General features: G+C 39.6%; 1 protein-coding gene across 21 annotated transcripts in view; it reads right to left on the minus strand.

Moving 5' to 3' along the window:
* SYNE1 (spectrin repeat containing nuclear envelope protein 1) overlaps positions 1–25,390 on the minus strand; it is a 519,329-nt gene that overhangs the window by 161,253 nt on the left and 332,686 nt on the right. For 13 of the 21 annotated variants that reach the window (XM_055114235.2, XM_034963099.3, XM_055114231.2 and 10 more), the window contains 6 exons: positions 24,803–24,946; positions 18,186–18,380; positions 16,959–17,099; positions 10,333–10,500; positions 9,961–10,122; positions 497–703 (listed from right to left, as the gene is read on the minus strand). In XM_055114235.2, coding sequence (XP_054970210.2) covers positions 497–703; positions 9,961–10,122; positions 10,333–10,500; positions 16,959–17,099; positions 18,186–18,380; positions 24,803–24,946 — 1,017 coding nt within the window. Of the gene's footprint in view, positions 1–496; positions 704–9,960; positions 10,123–10,332; positions 10,501–16,958; positions 17,100–18,185; positions 18,515–24,802; positions 24,947–25,390 lie in introns of those variants that run through there. The other 8 variants (XM_055114240.2, XM_055114234.2, XM_008963896.5 and 5 more) reach the window with 4 other exon arrangements.

The raw sequence follows: 25,390 nt of genomic DNA on the forward strand, positions 1-25,390 counted from the left end.
TGGCTACACACTGACTGTACTCTATTCAGGAGACTGTTTTGTTTTGTTTGTTTGTTTGTTTGTTTGCTTTTTTGAGACAGAGTCTCGCTCTGTTGCCCAGGCTGGAGTGCAGTGGTGCAATCTTGGCTCACCACAACCTCTGCCTCCCGGGCTCAAGTGATTCTCCTGCCTCAGCCTCCCAAGTAGCTGGGACTACAGGCACACGCCACCATGTCTGGCTCATTTTTGTATTTTTAGTAGAGACAGGGTTTCACTATGTTAGCCAGGCTGGTTTCAAACTCCTGACCTCGTGATTCACCTGCCTCAGCCTCCCAAAGTGCTGGGATTACAGGTGTGAACCACCCCTCCCGGCCGTGGAGACCATTCTTGAAACACAATCCCAGCTTAGGAGAAGGAAGCAATGAAAATGTAAATACGTAAGTAACCCACATACTTGGTAACACAACATTAAAAGTTAACTCAGAAGTGAGGAGGCCACTTTAGAGTTATTGGTTACCTCCAAAAGCTGCCGTTTCCCCGAGGCTTTCATCCTGATGGTGGACATTCGCTCGGCTAAGACAGTGAGCGTGGACTGCAAGGCCAGCTGCTCCGCGGGGTCGGCCTCACAAGACTCGGATACCAGCTCCTCTGCGAGAGAGGACTGGAGCTCATTGATTTCATCCTGGAGCATGAGAATCTCATCCATCAATGCCTGGAGGAAAGACTGTGGAATCACACTCATGTATTCATTTCTTCACTGAGGGATCATTAGCACTAGCTGAGTCTCACATCCATTGGGATTAGCGGAAGAGATTTCACCTGGGAATCATTAATCAATCAACAAATAGCAGCCTACTCACCTACATTTCTAAATGAAAGGCCAGGACTTTTCTGATTTTATGTACGTATCACTAACCAAAGTGAGTTTGAACAACTTAATTAATCTTTCTAGTTTTCAATAGGATCATCTGTAATACAAGGATCATCTGTAATATCAACTTATTTTTTATTTTTTAGAGACAGAGTCTCACTCTGTCACTCAGGCTGGAATGCAGTGGTATGATCACAGCTCACTGTAATCTTGAACTCCTGGGCTCAAGCAGCCCTCCTGCTTGAAGCTGGGACTACAGGTGTGTGCTACCACACCTGGTAATTTTTTTTTTTTTTTTTTTTTTTTACTTTTTGTAAAGACAGGATCGTGCTATGTTGCCCAGGCTGGTCTCAAACTCCTGGCCTCAGGGAATCCTCCAGCCTGGATCACAGGCATGAGCCACCACATTTCTCAATCATTTCTAAGAGTCTCCAATACAACGTTGAAAATAAAATGTATTACTTTCTTCCTCAACATGATTTTCCCACATTAACTTATTGCTTTCCCCAAATCTGAAACAGCATTGAACTCTAGTACAAAACTCACATGGTTTCTCACAGGATGGGAGAAACCTGTAACCTATTTCTATGTCATCACACTACTCATTTTTCTCATTTACCAAACTCTAAAAAATAAGGGTCTCTCCCGGGTGATGTCTTCCATTCCCAAGACTTCAAATGCTTTCTAATCCTGAGCACTTCCAAAGGTACATCCCTAACCCAGACACCTGCCCTAAGTTTCAGGCTGTGTGTTCAACTTACCTAGTTCACGGGTGTCTGCATAGTGTTAAGTCTAATCCTGCTTCCCCGCCTGTCTTCCACCACCTCTCATTATGGCTCAAGCTGGAGACTTGGGAGTCACTTTTCACACCTTCCTCTCCTTCACTCACCAGATCCAAACCATCACCCAGTCCAATGGCTTTTATCTCAAAAATATATCTTGTATATCTGAATATCCCCACTGCCCCCACCTGAAGCCAAAGTCAACTTCCTCTCTCGATTGAGTTGCTATATAATGGTCTACTAATGAGTCTATCTGCTTACACTCTTGTTGCTCCAGTCCAGTCTATATGAAGCAATTACAGCAACCTTTTGAAAATATCAATTAGGTCCTCTCACTCCCCTGCTTTGAAATATGTACTGGATTCTTGCTGTGAAATAAATCAAACTTGTTACTACACTCGTGTAGTCTCACTCTTCCTGCCTCGTGTGCCACACTCCCTTCTTGCTCACCATACTCCAGCCTTCTTCAGCCACTCCAGGGCCCCACTTCAGTCACTTCCTGGCTTCAGGGCCTTTGAACATGCCGTTCCCTCAACGCGGAAAACTCTTCCCGCTCTGTGTGAGATGGCTCTACTCATCCTTTGCTCTTAGGTTAATTGTCATATCTTCAGAGAGGCCTTTCATGACCACCCAATCCTAAGAAAATCTCCATCATTCTCTCTCATAGCATCCTGTTTTCCTGTCTATCATAATTATACTTGATTTTATTTCTCTTTTTTGGAATATTTTATGACTTGCTCTTTAGATGGAATCTTCACAGGAGAAATTGTTATTTAGGATTCCAATGAAGTTGGAAAAACAGGCTCTATCACCAGAGCAGCAACTATGATTTCAAGTAAAGTAACATAGGCTTTATATTTGCCAGCATTTCATAGTTTCCAATGTGCCCTTATTTGCATAATTCCTATCTTTTCCACAGGACTGGAGGCTTCACTGTAAGTGCAGTGCCTCCTCAGAGTGGGCTCTCACAATGTTAAACAGCAAAAACCCCTTATCTTTCCCTAATATCAAATATCATCATGACAATTAATTTTTAAATAAACTATTAATATTATATACATCTAGAAAAGTGAACAGATTATAAGCACACCAACTATATATATCCATGCTGCTGCTACCCAGATCAAGAAATGGAACATTTCCAGGATTCTATAAGCTCTTTTGACCTCCTCCTTCTTGCTACTGCTGTCTTCAAAAATCACCACTGTGTTAACTTGTAAATATCAGGGGACTTTGGCCCTTATTTGAGCTTTATAGAAATGGAATCATACACGATGCACTGCTCTGTGTCTGGCTCCTTTCATTTTGTTGCACGGAGAAAGAGTTAACCCATTTTTATCATTATACCATATTCCACTGTCGCCTAGTTGTGAATTGTTTTCACTTTAAGTTTTTCTAGTGGGTTTAATAGTGGAATCTCATTGTAATTTTAATTTCCATTTCCCCGATGACTAATGAGATTGAGTGTCTTTTGTGACTGCCTGCTAAAAATCTTTTGCCCATTTTCCACTAGAGTTGTTCCTTTTCTTATTGCTGTATGGAGTTGTTTGTATATTCTGGATAGGAGTGCCTGTGTTTCTTTTGGTCTGCATATAGCAAATAATCTGCTCCCACTTTGAGGCATGGTTTTCCCTTAACGGGAAAAGACTTCCTTAATAATATCTGTTGATGGAAAGAAGTTCTTAATTTTATCTTGGTCTAATAGAATCAATATTTTCCTTTATTGTTAGGGCTTTTGGTGTACTATATAGGAAATCTTTTGCCTAATCCAAGCTCATAAATAGAATACATTCTCATAGGTTATATTCTGTAAGAATGCTACTCAAAGCGTGGTCCACGGAATAATAACAGTCTGCACAATGTTTGTTACTGGCTTATGATGAGATAAACATATTGAGAGCAAGTGCTAAGAAACTCTTATAGTAATTTGACAGTTATGACATCCAAGCAGCATTTGATTTAATTTTACTAAAGTATCCGTCTGTGATGGATTAGAATGTTTTTTAAAAAGATCATTCACCATAGATATTTTAAAGTATTATTTTCAAACTTTTTTTTTGGTAATAACTTCACATTTAGATCTACAAACCACATAAACTTAATTTTCATGTCCAGTGTAGAAAGAGGTGAAAATTCTTTTTTTTCACCCATTGTTTTGCAGTGTAATCTTTGCCACAAGTCAAGTGTCTGTATAAATGTGATTCTGCTCCGGGCTCGAATTCTGTTCCATCAACCCATTTGGCTGTTTGTGCAAATACCACACAATCTTAATTATTGTAGCTTTATAAATCTCCCTATCTGGTAGGATATATCTTTCAACTTTATTAATCTTTTTCAAGACTGTCCTGGTTATTCTTTACTTCTGGCATTTTTAATATATATTTTCCCACACATTTGCAGCATACTTTATTATTATTATTACTATTTTTGAGACAGAGTCTCACCCTGTTGCCCGTGCTGGAGTCAGTGGCAAGATCTTGGCTCACTGCAACCTCTGCCTCCCGGGTTCAAGTGATTCTCCTGCCTCAGCCTCCAGAGTAGCTTGGATTATAGGCATGCACCACCACACCCAGCTAATTTTTGTATTTTCAGTAGAGATGTGGTTTCACCATGTTGGCCAGGCTGGTCTTGAATTCCTAGGCTCAAGTGATCTGCCCGCTTCAGCCTCCCAAAGTGCTGGGATTACAGGCATGAGCCACCACACCCAGCATGCAGTATACTTTAGAATTAGCTTGTCAACCTCCACCAAAAAACCTTGCTGCAATTTTTAAAACGTGATTGCAATGAATTTACAGACTGATATTGTTTATTATATATGCAAATTATTTTTTATACATTCAAAGTATTATACATTCAAAAACTTCCTTTCAGTAAATTATTTTCCATTATTTCATAATAATGTTTTGTGCCTGAATGCTAAAAGTATAAAACCTATATTTGGTTTGATTTTAAATGCTCCTCCATAATTAGATGGATCTTATTATGTCTTTGTTTTTTTTTTTTACACTGATCCTTCTGTACAAGCAAGAAGAGCCTCCTAACAATTTCACACTGTGTTCATTCTCATCCTCTCTTCTGTGCCTTTCCACACACACTTACATTTATAGTGCCTCCTACCCACTCCTGTTGCCATTCCAAATTTTCAAACTCTGTCTCCTCAAAGTCCTTGTTAGATCTCATTTAACCTACTTTCCACTAACTGTAGCCCACAAGCAGATTTCTGTTTTCTGTTTGATGTGTTGGTAACTCTCACCAGCACTACCTCATTAAATCTCATTGGCTTTGACCAACCAGGTGCGCACAGAAGGTATCAGCTGCCATTTAAAACTCACAATGTTCTTAAATAGCTCTCTGAATGTTCTGCAGTCAGTAATAAAGGAATTAGGAAAATCTGGAACTGTTCACTTAAATCTTTTTTTAATTTTTTTGGGAGACAGTCTCGCTCTGTCGCCCAGGCTGGAGTGCAGCGGCACGATCTCAGCTCACTGCAACCTCCGCCCTCTGAGTTCAAGCAATTCTTCTGCCTTAGCCTCTCAAGTAGCTGGGACTACAGGCTGCACCACCACGCCCAGCTAATTTTTGTATTTTCAGTAGAGACAAGGTTTCACCATGTTGGCCAGGCTGGTCTTGAACTCCTGACCTCAAGTGATCCACCTGCCTTGGCCTCCCAAAGTGCTGGGATTACAGGTGTGAGCCACTTAAATCTTGTTAGAAACAGTCCTCTCCACTCATGCTTGAGTTTACTCTTAAAGATTGGACATTTTTGGAAGGTAGCTAGAGTTTTTAACTTCAAGATCTAGCAGCCAGGCTCAGGGGCGTGAGATTTTCTTTTGGGGTCATAAAGATGTTTTGGAACCAGAGAGAGACAGTGGTTGTACAACATTGTGAATGTACTAATACCACTAAATTGTACAATTTAAAATGGTTAATTTTATGCTATGTGAATTTCACCTCAATTAAAAAAAATTTAGCCATCAAATATGTCTTCAGTCCCATAACTCTGAGTATAAGAGCTGGTGGCCAGCAGCTACCCGACAATATATGATTCAAGATAAGGAGAAAGAGATGAAATGCATGCTTTTGGGTTTCTGATTTGTAATTGCAAACTTGGCATGTGTATGACACTTACATAGCTTAGAGAAGTTCCATGAGCTTCTCTAACATAAAAACTCTTTAATAGTAAGGGTGAAAAGAAACACGGACCTTATGTGACCTTCAGAACTGTCTACACGAACACAAGTTTTTGTTTGTTTGTTTGTTTTAGGGGGATGGAAGCTTGCTCTGTCACCTAGCTGCCATCTCTGCTCACTGTAACCTCCACCTTCCAGGTTCAAGCAATTCTGCTGTCTCAGCCTCCTGAGTAGCTGGGACTACAGGTGTGCACCACCATGCCCAGCTAATTTTTGTAGTTTTAGTAGAGATGGGGTTTCAGCATGTTGGCCAGGCTGAAATGTTTCCTATTTTATTTATTTATTTATTTATTTTTTGAGACGGAGTCTCGCTCTGTCGCTCAGGCTGGAGTGCGGTGGCGCAATCTCGGTTCACTGCAAGTTCCGCCTCCCAGGTTCACGTCATTCTCCTGCCTCAGCCTCCCAAGTAGCTGGGACTACAAGCGCCCACCACCATGCCTGGCTAATTTTTTGTATTTTTAGTAGAGACGGGGTTTCACCGTGTTAGCCAGGATGGTCGCGATCTCCTGACCTCGTGATCCGCCCGCCTTGGCCTCCCAAAGTGCTGGGATTACAGGCATGAGCTACCGCGCCCAGCCTTTTTTTTTTTTTTTTTTTTTTTTTTTTTTTTTTTTAAGCCTACAGTAACCTGGTATTCCTGGGCAGTCTCCCATCCAAGTACTAACCAGGCCCAACCCTGCTTAACTTCCAAGATCAGATGAGAGACCACAGTTCTTCTCACATTCTATTTTAGTTGTTACATATATGAAAAAACAAAACAAAACAAAATAACCACAGACCTCTGTGCGCTATATATCACTGAGCTTTGTGTGGCAACACATGTCCCTAAAGCATCAGATGCCCATGATAATAAGGTCGCAATGACAGAGGGCTTAACAGTCAGTACAACAGCCACAAGTCAGCTCATGAACTGCATTCAAACCTTAAAATGAAATCTGTAAGATAGCCAAGCATGGTGGCTCACACCTGTAATCCCAGCACTTTGGGAGGCCGAGGTAAGTGGATCACCTGAGGTCAGGAGTTCGAGACCAGCCTGGCCAACATGGTGAAACCTCATCTCTACTAAAAATACAAAAATTAGTCCAGCATGGTGGCAAGCACCTGTAATTCCGGCTACTCGGGAGGCTGAGGCAGGAGAATCACTTGAACCTGGGAGGCGAGGTTGCAGTGAGCCAAGATCACGTCACTACATTCCAGCCTGGGCAACAGAGTGAGACTCTGTCTCAAAAAAAAGAAATCTATAAGACAATTTAGAGAGCATAACCAGAAAGGCACAGCATTCCACACAAATTCAGTAGTTTAGACAAGTGTTTAAAGGAAAAATGTAGGAATTAGGTTACCTCCTTAAAAAAACATGAATACTTCCAAGAGAGTGTTGGGAAAGAAATAAAAACTAAAGTATTTCTATTAATTTTTAGGAAATATAAAAAACCATACTGGACTTCCTCACACCCATTCAGTTGAAATTTAGAAATAGTAATTCTATAACAGTGCTTGAAATTTTTAAAGTACCATTCCTGAAGCTAAGAACAAATTTAGATACTGTGATACCACCAGCTTTTCATGTAGGCAGCTGTGTTCCAGAACTTGTAGAACTTCTGGCACAGACAGCAAAAGGTAGCAAAAATAGCTCAGATGAAATATGTGATGATACATGAAATTATATACTAAATTCTACATTATTGCTATTTTCTTTCCCTCTCATTAGAACATTAATATGTTCTAATTATATTAATATGATATATTAATATATACAATTATATTAATATGATATATTAATATATACAATTATATTGATATATTAATATATACAATTATATTAATATGATATATTAACATAACATTAATATATTTTCTCTCTTAATAAACCATTAAGCCCCAATGACTGGTAATCTTCATTAAATTAGCTGTACCTCCTTACTGCTGTGATGGCTAGTACAACTACTACCAACTTAGAAAGGGAAAAAAAGTCATGTGGTTGGCCTTAATGACAAGAAAAGTCACAGATTCACTTCTAATTTATAATTCTCAGAATTAATGTGCAATTTTGAGTTGTCTCCATTAAATCCCTTGAACGGAATCATCATTTTGCTCCACATTCAGTTTATGTGTGTTTCCATCCTAATGCCTGAGCAACAGGGTGGTGGTGCTGATTGGAAGCTAACTTGCATTCTCATGTACGAACTCTGGAAGGGCAGAGCAGGCCACCAGTATCCTGTTTTCATGCAGCTCCTAACTATTGTGGGAGCCAGTGATGGGTCTTTGGCAATTGTGGGCAGCCTCCTGGGCCACAAGAATGGGGGCTTGAACAAAGGTGGAGATGTCCTGAAGCTGGAGAGAGGGTCAAACTACTTAAACTTTCTGCAACATCGTCATCTGATAATCTGAGTAAGTGAGTCTCAAATGCACTTTAATCCAGCCCTTGCATAATTTACACTATATTCCTTCTGAATGCTTAAAGAACGGGGCCTCCTACAGAACAGCCATCGAGGTTGGCCTGAGGAGCACATACGCAACCTGAAGGAAGCTCTCTGGCTCCTTCCAGTACTGTGAAGCAGAGGTGCAGGGAACAGCTGGACAGACAGAACCGCAGGAGCAAGGAAGACCTAGGAGCCACGGGGAGCACACTGGAGCAACAGGGACACCCCTTCAGATGAGAAAGAGGTGGCCGCTGGCAACAGAAAACTGAAGTAGCAGCTAAAGAGAACTGGGAGACACTGAGGCCCCTTTAGAAAGGAAAGGGGTTTGGGAGACTAGCAGTCTAGTGATAAAATGGGGGAAGCTCAGAGGTAAATGGCATTGGAATAGTCCCCCAAGCCCCTGACTGTCCTCCTGACTGGTCTGGTCTTGGATAACAAGGGTTAATTCTCATTTCGTGCTTTCATAGCATCCTCTGCAAATGTGGCTAAGGGTGGGTGACTGTGGGATAGCAGAAAGACCTACAGAAGGTAGTTTTTTACCAAAATAAGGCCTAAAAATGGACGCTATGCACTTCGATCTCTATCTTCAGAAGTCACAAGAGTGTAAAAAACCTGAAACCACTATTTCTCTATATGCTGTCTCTAGATGAAATGTTCTCATTTTTATGTTATACTGAAAGATATATACTGCAAAAGAATGCAACTTTATCTGACTACACATATGAACAAGCAGTCTATTCCAAGGTTATCCTGCTTCCAAAACTAGAAAGATGTAAAGTAGAAGAAAGACAAAGTACAACGTTTCACTCCTAAAGCTGTTAAGTTACCCTGTTTTGATAAACATGCTTACCATGCCATGCTTTCATAGCTCTTAATTAACATCTAAAAATATCTTTCTTTCCTCCTGCCTTCTGAAGGATTGTCACATGCTCCTGGGTTCTTGTCCCAGCCAGGCAGCATTTTCCTAATCACGGTGATGAATATGTAGGAGAATGTGTGCCTCAGTATCCTTAGACCCCAGTTATATAAAATAAATATAATTTTAACAGCGTACCTCATTAGACTGCTAAAGTATTAACCAGACTTTAATTTCTGAACATTTCTTAGCATGCATCTTAAATTGACACATTTTTAACATTATCTTTCTGCATTAGATTAATGTAATGATCTCTGTTTTTCATGTAAAGCTAATATTTTGCCTAGTTTAACCTTTTAAAAAATGATTTAAGTCAGGGACAATCACAAGATGAGACTTAGAACTTACGAAGTCTGAGATGTATTTTCTGAAGTGATAATGGAGGGGCACCCCCTGGCTAAGTTTCTTAAAACAACAATATCGAGAAAAGGTAGATTTGGAGTATATTTTATTCTTACAACAGTGGCTCACAACAAAATCAAAATAACTTGGCAACTCTAAGGAAACACATTTTGTGTAATCAAAGTTAAAAAGCAACATAAATGCATGTAGCTTTCTTTAATTAGATTCAAGATCTGAATGTCTCTCTCTCTCTCCCTCTCTCTCTTTTTCTCAGATCCCTCCCTGAATCAGTAGTAGAAATGACCACTATTAGGACCCTTGTTTACTCTGGAAGAACTGATAAGGTTAAAAAATTTTTTAAAAGTCACCTGGCTGTCTCAAACACAAGCCTGACAGGCCAACCAGTCACAAGAGTGCCTTATTCAATCAAGCAGGAAACTGAAGTCATGGCTATTTGTACCTGATGTTCAGCCATCTGGCTTTCTGGACTCCTGCCAGGCTCTGGGCTCTCACTGAGTTTCAGCTCAATAGCCTCCATCTTCGTAGAGATGGACTGGAGGGAGTCCTGGTACTTCTGCTGGCGTTCCAAAGCTTCATAGAGTGTGCGCTGCTTCTCACTGATCTACACCAGAAAAGGGATATTACCAAATGCTTCCCAGCCCCTTATCTTTCAGATTACAACATTTCTTTCTTCAGTGCTTTACCTCTGTGGCCCAACATAGGGTACTCAACTGTGGACTGGATGTGTAAACTCTCTGCATGTATTTCATAAGACAATCACTAAGGTTACTGGTGTCTGGTGGGCATAAACTAGTCCACCTTGAAGACTTACCACATTCTTTAAGGTTTCCCAAGAACGCTGCAAATCACCCAGTTTGGCAGTAGCGGATGGCTCCAATCCCGGTTCATAGAACTCCTGGGATGCGGATGTGCTGGGGTGAATTTTTGCAGCATCTGTCTGCAACCTCTCAGCAGACAAGGCTTGGTAATATGCAATGTCCTGTGAGTGCAAAGCACAGTATTGAATTAAACAAAAAGACAAAGTCTAGATTAATATGCTCTGGGTACTGTTGGTCATGTCAAGGAAAGGTTTCAGATCTACACCTTTCATGGAGCACTACAAACTAGTAAATTAGTAAACTCTTGTGACAAGAAAAATGTAAAGACTGTATCAAAGCACACTGTAATTGTTTCAGAATTTTGGTTTATATATATCAAAAAACAACTTTACCAATATTTCAAGTTGCCAAAACTCAATCTTATTCTATGTTTGTTAAATGGAAATACAAAGGATTTAAGCAGTACACATGTATTTAAAGGTTGATTAGAATAGCAAAAAAAGAGAATCTTAATGATCTAGTTCCTAAAATGTTGTCGAATGAATTCATTAAAGTTTTAAATAATTTAAAAACTACTTGACTTAAATAAAATTAAATCTACAGATGCAGCCAGATCTTCACTATCTGTGGGTTCATCATTTGCTGAATTAATTTAAATATTTTGGTATTAAATAAGAAAAATGTAATGGGGAAGTTACCACTACTCTAAGAAACAAATAATATAAAGGTTTTCTATGCATTTCCTCAAAGTATACACACAAGAAAAACAAAGTGAATGATGAAATATCATGCTTTCAAATTTTTTAAACCTATTATAAGTAACATTACATATTTTATTTGCACTGATAAAATTTACTATATCAAGAGATATAGTAAAGATGGTTTTTAACTGTTTCTATGGTTATTTATCTGTATTTCAGTAGAAATTTAATTGGGGGAGTAATTGCTATTATAAAGTTCATTGTTTTTGCAGTTGTACTGTTGAAGGGAATTATGTCAGCTTAAAATACCTGAGTCTTATTGAGAATCATGTATTGGTAAAAAGTATTGAAGAAGGCACCAGCCGTCTGAGAAACAAATGTAGCAGTGTCATGCGGTAGAATGAATTCAGACTGGGACAGCTGAGATTCTAGCGAAATTCTCCTCTTGTGTAGCTATATAATTGGAGCAAATAACTTATATCTTGCACACTGGTTCACTCATTGGTCCAACCTTGGGTGGGATTGAGGATTATATGAAATAATATTTGAGTGACTATGACAGCTTCTACCCATTTTGTTGTTGTTCCTGAGGTCTCCAGATGAGTCCCCAACATTTATTGATGATATTGGAACATGGAGACTGCTTCCTCTTTATTCCTAACCCTGTCACCGTCTTGAGTGGATTACTCTTCATGTCCTTAATAGGTTTAGATCCATTGATCCTCACTCACTCCCACCCCACTTCAGTCCTCCACACCCTTGCATGCTGTCATCGCTCAGTTGGACTTGTAGTTATGTCTAAAGTTACTTAAACCCCTTTCTTGCCAAGACTCTTGTTTCTCTTGCTCTTTTAACCTTTACTTCATCCACTTGGAAAACCGCACACATGACTCAATCCAGAGTCATATATGCATGTGTGTGTGTTACTGACACACACACACATACACACACAAACACACACACACACACACACATACACATGCAATCCAAGCTGTCAAGGAGATACTGCAACATCTCAAATTTTCAAGTCTATGTATATTCACACTCACCCTTATCTTATGCTTTCCAGTTTCACTGCTTAAACCTGACTCTCCCACAGACTCTGAGAATCCCATAAACTGCTTTTTCAAGGATCTTGGTCTATTAACATCCTCTCTGGCTTTGTTGACTTTCTCTCGTCCATCCAAAAACACCTGCACGCACTGTTTCTTTTATTTGTTTTCTTGAAGGATATCACATTTTCTAAAAAGTCCACAGTTCACAATGTGACGGATCGTCACACGTGAATGCACTTGCACACACAGGCTCCATCCTAATTTCTTTGTTTCCTCCCTTTCATTTCATAATCCAACTTCTGAAAGGGTGATTTTCATGGGACTTTCTCACCCTCGATCCACTTCTAAATTCCAGTTTGGACTTTGATCCTGATGACTGCAGAGCTTGCTCTCACAAGCTTCTTCTTCTCTTTGACAAAAAATGATGAATTTTCATCCCTTCCCTTGCCAGACCTCTAGCATTCAATAGCACTGACAAACCCTTTCTGGAAACACTTTCTAAAAAATCTCTCTGTTCTCCTCCCAGCTTTAAAGTCATTCACTCTTTCTCTTTTATAGTTTGTTTTCCACTCACTCGCCAATATTGGTGAATTGATAAGCTCCAGACTCACATATCCAGATGTTCATGCATATTCTGTAGGCTCTTCAAAGTCAACATTTCCAAAAGGAACCAATTTAGGAAAAAACAATGAAGTATTTTCCATCTTGCAATAAATGGAATGTCTTCTCACCTAAGCTGTAAACTTGGGATTTATTCCTGATTTCTCCTCCCCCTTAACATCCACTGCTTATGGGAGGATGGAGTGCTAACGATGCATATCCTGGCCACAGCCTTGGTTCAAGTTCTCATTACAGTAACAGCTTCCTAACTCAAAGGTTGCAAACTGGCAGCCTGTGGGCTGCCTCTGACCTGCACACATTTAGTGTGGCTTATACAATGTTTTAAATTGTTTAAAATCTCTCTTCATGAAGATAGAGAGATTTCATTAAAATTCACATTCCTAGCTTGTTTTGCAAACCACAAGGTATGGTAACACTGGGCCCTGTGTCTTTGTTAAAGTAATGCTAACAGAGGAGACATTGCCTCATTTATGTGGAGCAGGAGCTGTCCAGGCCTCTGTAGTCCCTCTTGGCCTGTTTCTCTCATTTTTATCACCAGGGTGGACCAAGCATGAGACTGTGTAACTTCTGTTTCTAACAGCTCCCCTGGCTCTGAATTTGCACACTTCTATTCTCCTGTCCACATTGATCCAGAAGTATCAGTTCTGTACTCAGCTTCTCATTAAATTCCCTCAGTGGTTAAATATTAGCTTCTGGAGGAAGCTGAAATTCCTTCCTGTGGCATTCAGGGCCTCCATGATGTGGTTCCCATATCCCTCTCAGTCTCATTTCCCCCTCTCCTCCTCCTCCAGTGTTTCTCCAATTACACTGAAACTATTTGCAGTTGCCTGGATGGGCCATTTTGCTTCCCGCCTCCACAGCTTCCAACAGGTGGTTTCTTCTGCCTGAAAATCTTCATCTCACATGACCCAACTGCACTCCAACTGCCTAACTGTGCTCCTCCCTTAAAACTAAAGGGGGCCATCCTTGACCTCTGCCTGACTCCAGCCAGTTTAGGTGCTTTCTCTAGGCCTTCCCACAACACTGTACTGCCCTCGGCCACACTACCTGCCACCTTCTCTTGTAAGCATTTGCCTGTCCTCACACACACTGTAAGCTCCCTAAGGGCTGTCTGGGTCACTGCTTTTCGTCTTCATCCTGAGCACGTTGTGGAGTGTTTGGCAAATAACAGGCAGGACTATATGTTCATAATAAATCATGCTTGTAAATGCACTTATATAAATTCTATTATTTTATATACATGTAAAGTAATACTATTACTGTCCATAAGGAAAAGCAGGAATGCCTTTAAATGGTGTAAACATTTTACATTAGATACTCTATTATAAATACAGAAGGCTCCCAAAAGAGCTAGAATAAAATAAATTTATTACAAATAATTTTTTTCTGGCAGTCTCCCTCTGTGTGTGTGTGTGTGTGTGTGTACACATGGCTCATGCCTACAGATACGAATGACAACTCCTGGTTTCTTAAAAGGATTTGAAAATATGTCACCTTTTATAGATGAATAATTTCTATTTATTTGAGGTACATACATAAATTCAATTAAAATAAATCACTCAGTACTATGAATAACTACTAAAGTCAATACTTGATGTAGTGAGGAGTCACTGTTACAAATACGTTTCTCATTGCTTATGTGCCTAAGTTATAAGACTTATGAGTAGATTCCTAAGGAAATAAATTTGGACAACTGTAGCTACTATTTGATCAGTATTTTCTAGTTTAAAAAGCACTTTCACGATTCATGTCACATTTCATTTTCACAATGCTGTGAATTAAGTAGTATTGCTTCTCACTTACAAATGAGGGTATCAAGGGACTTCCCAGGTGCACTCAGCTTAGAGGAGAAAGAGCTGCAACTCAGTGTGAGCTTTTAACTTGAAGGCCAACGATTTTCCCATTACACTCTTGCTCCCTCTTTTCAAATGTATTCCTCCCTCAACTCTTCTGCAGAGTCTAAGCCTTGGCTCGCTTCTGAGGGGTATCAAGAAGCCTGCAGCAAAATCTAGGAATGCCTCGGTATTTCTACCTTCAAGTAAGCTAAACTGTTATTACATTTTAGCTAATAGCTACTGTCAGAGACAGAATACACTGTGAGTGGGACCAGGTAGTTATATAACGGAGATCTCCTTGCAGGAACAGCAGGCACAAAACCTTTTTTTTTTTTTTTAACAACTGTGATTTTATAAAGCAGTTCTATTTGGCTGCTCCCTGAAACAGCTGTACACATTCTGTGCACAAAACTCAGGGTTTTTAATCTGAAAACTGAAACTTAAGGGGATCCTACATGTCCTCCTCAGTTTCAAGAGACAATTTTATAAATCCAGTGCATCACCGGTCATGGTGTCATATTTTTTCATTGTCTTCTAACTGACATTACTATACAAAAATAACATGTGGCCGTAATGATGGGGTTGATTTGTTCGATGAACACCAAGCATAATACATTTCCTTTTTAACAGCTCCCTCAGAGTAAAGCTGTGTGTCTTAACCTAAGTAAAGGCATTTTCCCCTGCTCTGCAGCATCACATGTAAGTATTTTAGATTAACAATGCAATTTAATTGATGTTTTCCTGTGACTAGGGGAGGGGGGAAGAATTAAAACAAAGCCTAATCTCACTGAGTTTTAGGACCTGATGAAGCTTTGTGGTTAATGTCAAGAATTAATAATAGAAATATTTGCATGTTTCATCATTTTTAGGGCACTTTCATGTATCCTTCGACACTTTACAAGAAGTAGCATGGAGATTTACAGTTTTAGAAAAGGTATATTCTTTCCACAAAGTCTCAAATAAGTATTTATTATTCAGTTTGAAAAATTTGAGAACCTAAACCATATTAAATAGAATAATTTTTTCTATATAATAATCAGCCGACTATAGCTTAATTTCTGTAATAACATCTGTAACCATAGGGAAGGACAAATCATCAAAGAATGAGTAATACATATTTTAAAATGAGAATTTGAAGAACACTTTCCCAAATTCCCCACGGCTCCCTGAACTTCTCCTTTTATGTTGCTGTTTTTAGTTTCCTCTGATCACATTGTTATTATCTGTCCCATGTCTGCCTTTCTCTCTAGACTGTCAGGGCCTTGCAGGTAGGGCCATGCTGACTCCTTCTCAGCTGCATCCTCAGGAACCAACACAAGGTTTCACACTGAGCAGGTGTCAGAATGTACTTGACAAATGGATGAGTTGATAATTTCCCTAGAGCTATCCTGATTTTTACCAAGAGAACAGTGTAAGTGTATTAACTAAAGGTTTCATCACCTTGACGTTCCTTTTTTTTTTTTTTAATGAGGGGGGATTCTCTTTATCACAGAAATCCTATGACAGTCTGAATGCTTCTGCTTTAAAATAAAAGTAATATAATTGAATTATAATACAAGTTATAAAACATTTGCTCTGTTTAATGCTTCTCCCTTAATAATACATATCAACTTCTTTGAAAAAACGTAATTTCATAGGATAGTTTACATTTTTTAGTTGTCTTCACTAAAAAATAAAGTATTACTTAACATGCATTAAAAGTCTTTGGTTACTATAAAGGCATCTTTTTGATTTCTATCTAATATTTGACATAAAAGCTTTTTGACATTTAATTTAGTATTATCTACATTTAATACATGGTAAAAGGCTTCTTATAACTAAATGGTTATTTTATTTTCCCCATTTTATAGAAAATAAAATTTAAGATTATTGAAAGATAAGTTAAACACTCAAATCTAGTAGGCATTCTAGTATAAATATGGCAGACATTCCTTACATTGGTACACAAGTTGCAAATAAAGAAGAAGTCTGACATAATAAATAGAAGTTTCCTGTCTTCAAAATCTGAGCTGGTAAATGCCAGCACTATTTTCAATGCATGTTATAAAGCCATCGAATCATGTTATTTTACAATGGTGACACACATCTTTTATTTTCTGTTGGATGCAGAACCCCATTCCACATGATTGCTGGAAACTAAGGCCATAATGTCTCAAAACAGAGCCTTCTGGGCTATCATTCCCATGACCTAATTTTTGTTCATCCCATTTTCTGTAGCCCAGGAGAGGAGATGACATACTGAGACACATGACAATCATAGTTTGTGCAACTATAACACCTAATAGTGTGTCCCTGGAACCAAATGCAACGAAGTCTGAGATTCATACCCACGATCTAATGGAAACAGAGAATGGAGTCCTGCATCTGCCCAGAGATTATTGCTAGAGGAATGCCAAGTAGGAGGTACCTGGTTAACAGAAGCATCTGTATTAGCCACAGGTGAAGGGGAGCGACAGGCAGGTGGAGAGGAAATCTCACTGTTGGTTCCCTCCTCCCCAGACTCCTCAGTGACTGGTGACAGCAAAGTGTGACAGCGACCTGCAGTCATCTGCCACGTAAAATGTAACCCAAAGGACATGAAAATCAATTAGCTATGTTAACATAAGTCCTGTTCAGGCACAGGCCAAAACAGAGTTAATTATAAAACTAAGGTTAAAAGTACTGGGACCCAAATTCACATATTAATCCTGTGTTAGTATTTAAAAGTTCTGTCTTCAAGAGAATATGATGCTAGTAATCATTTGTAAAACAATCAGGGATGGGGGTGCATATGACATTGAAGTTTTGTTGTTGATTAAATACTTCATTATTTTCCTTTCTTTGGAGAGTTTGTGGCTTTATAAATAACTGGAAAAATCACGAATCATACAAATGAGAAAAGGTCTGTGAAATAAAGCTTGGTCTTTTGTGGACATCTCAAGTTTCAAATATGGTAGGGAGATAAATGCACCCAAAGTACTGTATTGCCAAATGGGCTCAGGTATGGTTACTCATTACCTGAGGCACAGCACATATAAGGGAAAACACACAGCACTGGGAAACATTATAGTCACCGAAATACTCAATGCATTTTAGATGGCAAGTGTATAGGAAAATAGTGGTGCAGAATAGAAAATAACAAAGTTGATTTATTTTAATCCAAAGCCAAGCTTTAGACGGTCTGTTTTCATATTTTTCTAACAATAGCTGTTCTTCTAAATTGTATTACACATTTATACAGTAGAGTACATGCACATATGTAGTTAGCTAGTTAGCGTGGAGACCACAACTAAATATATATGCCATGAATTTCCCATCCCCCAGACAACTAAAACACTGTGCAAGTAAATTATTGTTTAAAGCTCAGAGCCTCTCAGTATTATTGCGAAATTATAAACAAATACAGGGTAGACCTCTGACATGTTAAGTAATTCAGCTGTCTCGAGCACATAGTTTCATTTTAACTGTCATTGTTTACAGTGTCAAAGATTGGCCCGGCCCAACGGTAGTCAAAGAGAGTTAAGGAAACTGTTCCTCCCTCTGAATCTGCAAGATCGAAGGCTGGTCCCTGAAATCAGCCACGGAGAGGGAACATGGAGCCACTCGCCAGGCTCCAGTCAAAGAGCAAAGCCGCGGGGACCCACTGGATCCTTACCATGACCACAGAGGGGTGGGCCGAAGGCGTGGGGAGGAGCTCCCCATCCAGGTCCTCTGTCCCTTCCGCCAGCCCCTCGACTTCGGTCACCGTCAGCAGCATGGTGGCGTGCTTGGCTTTCATCGTCAGCATCTTGCACTTGGAATTCAAAGAAGCGATCTGCTCCTGGTAGCCCTTAATTTTCTGCGCCAGCTCCTGAGGAAACATTTCCCCCACCGGGGTGTCAGAGCAGCATCAAAAGGAAACAGAAGTAGTAGCGTTCATCTTCCTGCAGGGCGAGCCAATGAGCGCGCAGAGCCGCGCGGGCCCGGGAGGCAGGATGTGGAGGCGGCGAGTCCTCCTGCATCTCGCTACCGAGCCAGACCGCAGGCTGCGCGGCGCGGCGCAGGCACAGCCAAAGTGCCCGAGCCCGCGTCCCCGCGTCGGTACAAAAGGAGAAATGAGGGGATGAGGCCGAATGAGTGGTTTCTAATCGCGAGAGGCCCCATATGGAATCATGAACTTCCGCAACATTAGGAACTGACAACTTTCTTAAAAAGCAGAAAGCATCTGAAATTTACCAGATGGTTCATGCCATGGAAATTAGGTCATGTGATGGCTAAAACCACACCAAAAAAAATGCAAGGCTCAGCTCTTACCCTACTGAGTACATTCAACAGAGATGACAGTCATTTATTTTACATAGGGTCACATAGTCAATAGCCTGTCTGTTCCTATGTCTCTAAGAATTTTTTTTAGATAGGCTAGATATTGCATATGGAAATCCTAATTTTTAATGCAGATTGACCCCTCAAAAAAATTTTGTATATTCATCAAATTTTTTCTTGCTCACTTCATCATGTCTCAAATGTTGCTGAGGCTTTAACTAGAACTTTAAACTTGAAGTGCAATTCGGATTTAGTGTCTTTTAATTTCATTTGCTTTTGAAAAAATAATTGTTTTTTTGTTTTTGTTTTTGCTTTTGAGCAGACAAGAATGAAAAAATATATTATGAGAGATAGAGGTTTTAAATATTTTACTAAGAGCTTATTGGAAATATATTCTGGATAGCACATAACCCTTAAAAAGGTAACTATAGATTCATTTTAGGAGTATGGTAATTCTAAAATATTAAAGTTTTACTTTCTTGCTTAAATATTTTGAGTATCAAATATTAAAATCATACTTTATTGCATCTTTAAAAAATGAAAATACATATTTCAAAACATGATTCCTAAAAGTACAAAACTATTTAAATTCTTTTTTTTTTTTTATTTGGCTTCTTTGTTTCAGAGGCTGTCATTTATTGTGCGCATAGAACACATTTTGTGGGCTGGGTGCAGTGGCTCATGCCTGTAATCCTAGCACTTTGTGAGGGTGAGACAAGGGCATCACTTGAGATCAGGAGTTCAAGACCAGCCTGGCCAACATGGTGAAACCCTGTCTCTACTAAAAATACAAAAATTAGCCAGAAATTGCTTGAACCCGGGAGATGGAGGTTGCAGTGAGCCAAGATTGTGCCACTGTACTCCAGCCTGGGCAACAGAGTGAGACTCTGTCTCAAAAAAAAAAAAAGAACACATTTTGTGACAAAAATATTAAATTGTAATGTCTTTAACATAATTGTGTACATACATACACATACATTCATATATATACACACACATATACACATGCACACACACATATGTACACATAGTCATCCCTCAGTAACTGAGGGGCATTGGTTCTAGGAACCCTCTTAGATACAAAATTCACAGATATTCCAGTTTCTGATGTAAAATGGCATAGTATTTGCATATAACCTATGCACATCTTCCCAAATACTTTAAATCATCTCTAGATTACTAATAATACCTAATACAATGTAGATGCTATGCATTATAAATAGGTGTTATACTGTACAATTTAGGGAATAATGACAAGAAAAGAAGATCAACATGCAGAGATGCAACCATCCTTTTTGCTCCTCAAATATTTTCTATCCATGCTTGGTTGAATTCATGGATGCAGAACCTATGGATACGGAGGGCTGACTGTATGCAAAACACACGTGTGCACACGCACACACACACACACACACATTTTGTTATTATTGTTGTTTTGTTTGTTTCTTCCTGCCCAACTGAAGCCGAGTGGAGCAAAAAACAGTCCAGCAGAACTCAGCCAGCAGGCAGTCTTCTTGACTCCTAATAGTATAGGAATTTTTAAAACAAGGATTTAAAAAGTAGAAATCATTGCTTCTTTACCTCTGGGGATGCAGTTAATTAAACCTAATAGGATTTTTAAAAACAGTGATTGAATAGCTATTTACTATATCTCGTCTAGTGGCTAGCACGTGGGTACTCAATAAATGACATTTACTGCAACTAGTTAATACTAGAAAAGAGCTCTAGCAGATTACTGGACTCCTTGAATTTCAAGTCACCAAGCTTTCGCACAATGGTTTGCCATTATACAAAACTTTAAGGAATCTTTTTTATTATTTTATTTTATTTTATTTTTGAGATGGAGTCTCGCTCTGTCACCCAGGCTGGAGTGCAGTGGCGCAATCTCGGCTCACTGCAACCTCCATCTCCGGGGTTCAAGCCATTCTCTTGCCTCAGCCTCCCAAGTAGCTGGAATTATAGGCACGCGCCACCATGCCCAGCTAATTTTTGTATTTTTAGTAGGGACATGTTGGCCAAGCTGGTCTCGAACTCCTGATCTCAAGTGATTTGCCTGCCTTGGCCTCCCAAAGTGCTGAGATTACAGGCGTGAGCCACCGTGCCCGGCAACCTGAGGAATCTTTATGAAGTAGACAGAGTTAGTATTAGGCCTTCCACCCTTTGTAATCACATGGCTGGGCACAGCTCCCTGCTACAGTATCCTGCAAAGATGTGCCCACACTGACAGCAAGTGACCATTTCTTAAGCTGCAATTCTCAACCTTATTGTGTACAAAACTCATTTGGATTGTTTCTTTAAAAAATGCAACTCTGGTCACCACTTCCAAAGGTTCTGATTTACCAGGTGTATGACAGTCTGCACTTCATAATTAGCCCATGTGACTCCAATGCACGTGACTTCCACTGAGAAATAGTACTCTACGACTTGCTTCTGTAAGTGTAAACCTCTTGTAATCTCATTACCTTTGAGGGTTGGTTATTCAAGCTGTGGTCAAATCCTCTAAAATAAAATGGAACACTTGGTTTAATGTTACCCATTCTCTTTATAAAATTTCTGAAAATGTTTATAAAGGTAGGAATTTCAGGTAGAGTGGCCACTAGAAGACAAGCGGCCCTCTGTGGCCAGTCTCTGGTATTCATGAGCAGGCTTTCCGCATCAGGTGGAAAGAAAAGAGGTGTGCGTATCCTCTCCTATGATTTAAAAGTGGCAGGATGATTTTTTTCAAATTAAATGCAACTTTTGAAAAAGTATTATTATTATTATTTTTTGAGACAGAGTCTCTCTCTCTTGCCCAGGCTGGAGTGCAGTGACACAATCTTGGCTCACTGCAACCTCCACCTCCCAGGTTCAAGCGATTCTCCTGTCTCAGCCTCCCGAGTAGCTGAGACTACAGACACCCGTCACCACCCAGGCTAATTTTTGTATTTTTAGTAGAGACGGGGTTTCACCATATTGGCCAGGCTGGTCTCAAACTCCTGACCTTGTGATCTGCCCGCCTTGGCCTCCGAAAAGTACTGGGATTACAAGTGTGAGCCACCGCACCTGACCGAAAAATTATTTTTAAAAGTTTGAATTCCTTAGGCGTAAATAAATGATCAGTTATTTTTAAAGTTATTTGTAAGAAAACTAGATTCACCATAAGATTGAAATTCAATTAAAACAAGACAGAAAATACAGGCAGAAACCCTCTTCCCAATTTGTATGTTATCATCAGTTAAGCTTTCTCCACTCAGCACTTTCCTTCCTGTGTTTGTTTTATACATACAATGAAGCTCACACAGGACTGCATCATTTTTTACATGAAAATGTGTTCTAAGTCACAGTTGGTTTAAAACTAACAAACATAACATGGATGTTCAGAACTGTGGAAGAAAATGTGACAAAATAAACAGCTCACTGGACAAAGAGTCAGGAAGACATAGTCCACTGCTGACTGAGCTGAGTTCACTCTGTGACCTTGGGGGACTCATTTATTTTCCTGGGACTTCATTATTCTCTTTTGTTTAATTAAGTAGCCCAGATAGTTTCTGTTACAGTGGAAGAAAAATCACGGAATTTGGAGACAAAGATACTGAGATTGAGTCCAATTTCAATCAGTTACTAGATTTGGGAGCTCAGGAAGTCACTTTTTTCTAAGTTCAGTTTTTTTGTCAGTAAAATAAAGATGATTTTTAAAAAATCCTTACCCCAGCCAGTCATGGTGGCTCACTCCTGTAATCCCAACACTTTGGGAGGCCAAGGTAGATGGATCACTTGAGGTCAGGAGTTCAATGCCAGCCTGGCCAACATGGTGAAACCCCGTCTCTACTAAAAATACAAAAATTATCAGGGCATGGTGGTGTGCGCCTGTAATCCCAGCTACTCGGGAGGCTGAGGCAGGAGAATCGCCTGAACCCAGGAGGTGGAAGTTGCAGTGAGCCAAGATTGCACCACTGCACTCCAGCCTGGGCAACAGAGCGAGACTCCATCTAAAAAATAAATAAATAAATAAATATAAATAAACAAATAAATACTTCTCATAGAGTTGGTATAAAAAAGTGATGTAAAATTTTGTAAGTTGCTTTAAAAAACATAAAGCTGGCTGGGCATGGTGACTCATATCTTTTATTCTAGCACTTTGGGAGGCTGAGGCAGGCATATCACTTGAGCCCAGGAGTTTGAGACCAACCTGGGTAACATGGCGAAACCCTGTCTCTACTCCACAAAAAAAAAAATGCAAAAACTAGCCTGAGGTAGTGGTACATGCTCGTAGTCCCAAATACTTGGAGGCTGAGGTGGGAGGACTGCCTGAACCCAGTAGGTAGAGACTGCAATAAGCCATGATCCCACTGTGAGCCATGATCTTGCCACTGCACTCTAGCTTGCATGATACAGCAAGACGTGTCTCAAAAAAAAAAAAAAAAAAAAAAAGCACAAGTTTCTTGGGGAAGAAAAACCGTACAACAAAAAAGTTTAGTAGTAATAACAATTATTACTCGAGAAAAGATTTTTAAAATATCTGTACCATGATAGAAGAGTTGTTACAACAAAATTTTGGATCTTCCTAGATGGGATTAAAAATAGTTTCAAAATAAATATGTAATATATAGTCTAACATATAGACCTACGTAAACAGTGGTTTCAAAAATCTACATAACATTTTCATTTAACAATTGTGTAAGAAAAATCATTAACATAGATGATGTCTACAGTTGTAGGAGTAAATGTAGATGGGATATTTAAATGATTTTGTAAGTCATATATAAATGAAAATTATTAATGTTTGTATCAAGAAATTAAATAATTAATTGCATTTGGAGAAGAGGGTGAGATTTTTCATCCTTACAAAGCAATACTTTGAATCTTTTGAGAATCTCAATGTGAGTGGTTTGGAAAAATTGTTCGTTTTTCTCATGACAAAGTTAAAATAGAGCATATGGAAGGATATACTCCATATACTCTATCCTTAGTACGGAAAAAATAAGACACCCTTCTCCCAGTTATTTACCAAAATTCACAGTGCTATGAACCAGCCCCCAAGGGAAAGAGTGAATTTGACCTATACGGAATTGACAGGTCAGGAAAGGAAATTCCCTGCTAAGCTCAATCACTCAAGGACTATGATGTCTGGGACAGGGACTGCACAAGGAGTGGTCAAGTCCTAAGGTCATAATGATGCCAAAGGAACAAGGAAAGAACATTTGAAAACGAGGCACATGTTAGCTGGCCCAATCTGAAAATTAGCAAAGTAAACAACCTGGACCATCCTCTGATTTTGGGGAGAGGAACTGAAATGACTAATATGTCAAAGAAGAAAATGTTTAAAATATTAAGTCTTGTTTGTTTGTTTGTTTGAGACTGAGTCTCACTCTGTCGCCAGGTTGGAGTGCAGTGGCGCGATCTTGGCTCACTGCAACCTCTGCATCCTGGGTTCAAGTGCTTCTCCTGCCTCAACCTCCGAAGTAGCTGGGATTACAGGCGCATGCCACCACACCCAGCTAATTTTTGTATTTTTAGTAGAGACGGGGTTTCACCATGTTGTCCAGGATGGTCTCCATCTCCTGACCTCATGATCCACCCATCTTGGCCTCCCAAAGTGCTGGGATTACAGGAGTGAGCCACCAAGACAGCGATCAATGCAGCAAAGCTTTAAGCGTTGCTGTTTCTTGTAGGCATTAAAAACAGGGTATGGACTGTGTTTTAGTGTATTAACTGTGAGAATTCTGGGTGCAGGAGATGATAATCAGTGGGTCCCAAAGGATATAATGCGAACAATGTGTAGAGAGGTTATGGAATCAAGGGGAACGCACGTGTTACTGAATCAACAAAAATGGCACTCACAATGCTTAGATAGCCAAAGAGGCCTCTCAAGAGTTGAACACATTAGGTGCAGGACAGGAGAAACTGTTCTCTTCCATTCTCTAGAAACCAAACATATACTCTAATCAAGCCAGTTTCCTGCCCTCGGTATTTCGCCTACATTCCTCTCACCTCATGCCGAGAAATCTGAGCCTGCAGCTCCTGTATGTTACTGGTGGCAACAGGTTTATCCTCAATCTCTCTGTGAGCTCCTTCTATCAGTTGCTGGAGATGTTTCATTTCTTGCTCATATTGTTCATACTGCACCACAGCCTCCTTTGAAAAAAAAAAAAAACAGAAAGATAGTTTTTTTCTCTACCAATAACTAGGTAAGTGATTCTGTAGTTTAACTCCTATTTACCTGTACAGGTAGGGAATAAAGAAATGATGGGTAAAATTCCTAGATGGTTTGAATTCCTCACTTTACTTAGATATTTCAGAACTTTCTCTCTAAAATATTGTAGCAAAATTATTGATGGAATCAAAATAGTTAAGTGGTTAGGATTCTTTCTCTCTCTTTTCCCTACTGATATCATCCTGAAGATGGAACATGATGGTCAGAAAGGGTGAAACAGTGTGGGAAACATTATTTCATTTTTCCATCTAACAAATACTGAATATATAGGTAAGACACTTATCTAAGTGCTACGGTAGGGAATAAAAATACGAATTATGGGCTGGGCGCAGTGGCTCAAGCCTGTAATCTCAGCACTTTCGGAG

Source organism: Pan paniscus, chromosome 5 (genome assembly GCF_029289425.2).
Source record: "Pan paniscus chromosome 5, NHGRI_mPanPan1-v2.0_pri, whole genome shotgun sequence".
In the NCBI taxonomy this organism is placed as follows: domain Eukaryota; kingdom Metazoa; phylum Chordata; class Mammalia; order Primates; family Hominidae; genus Pan; species Pan paniscus.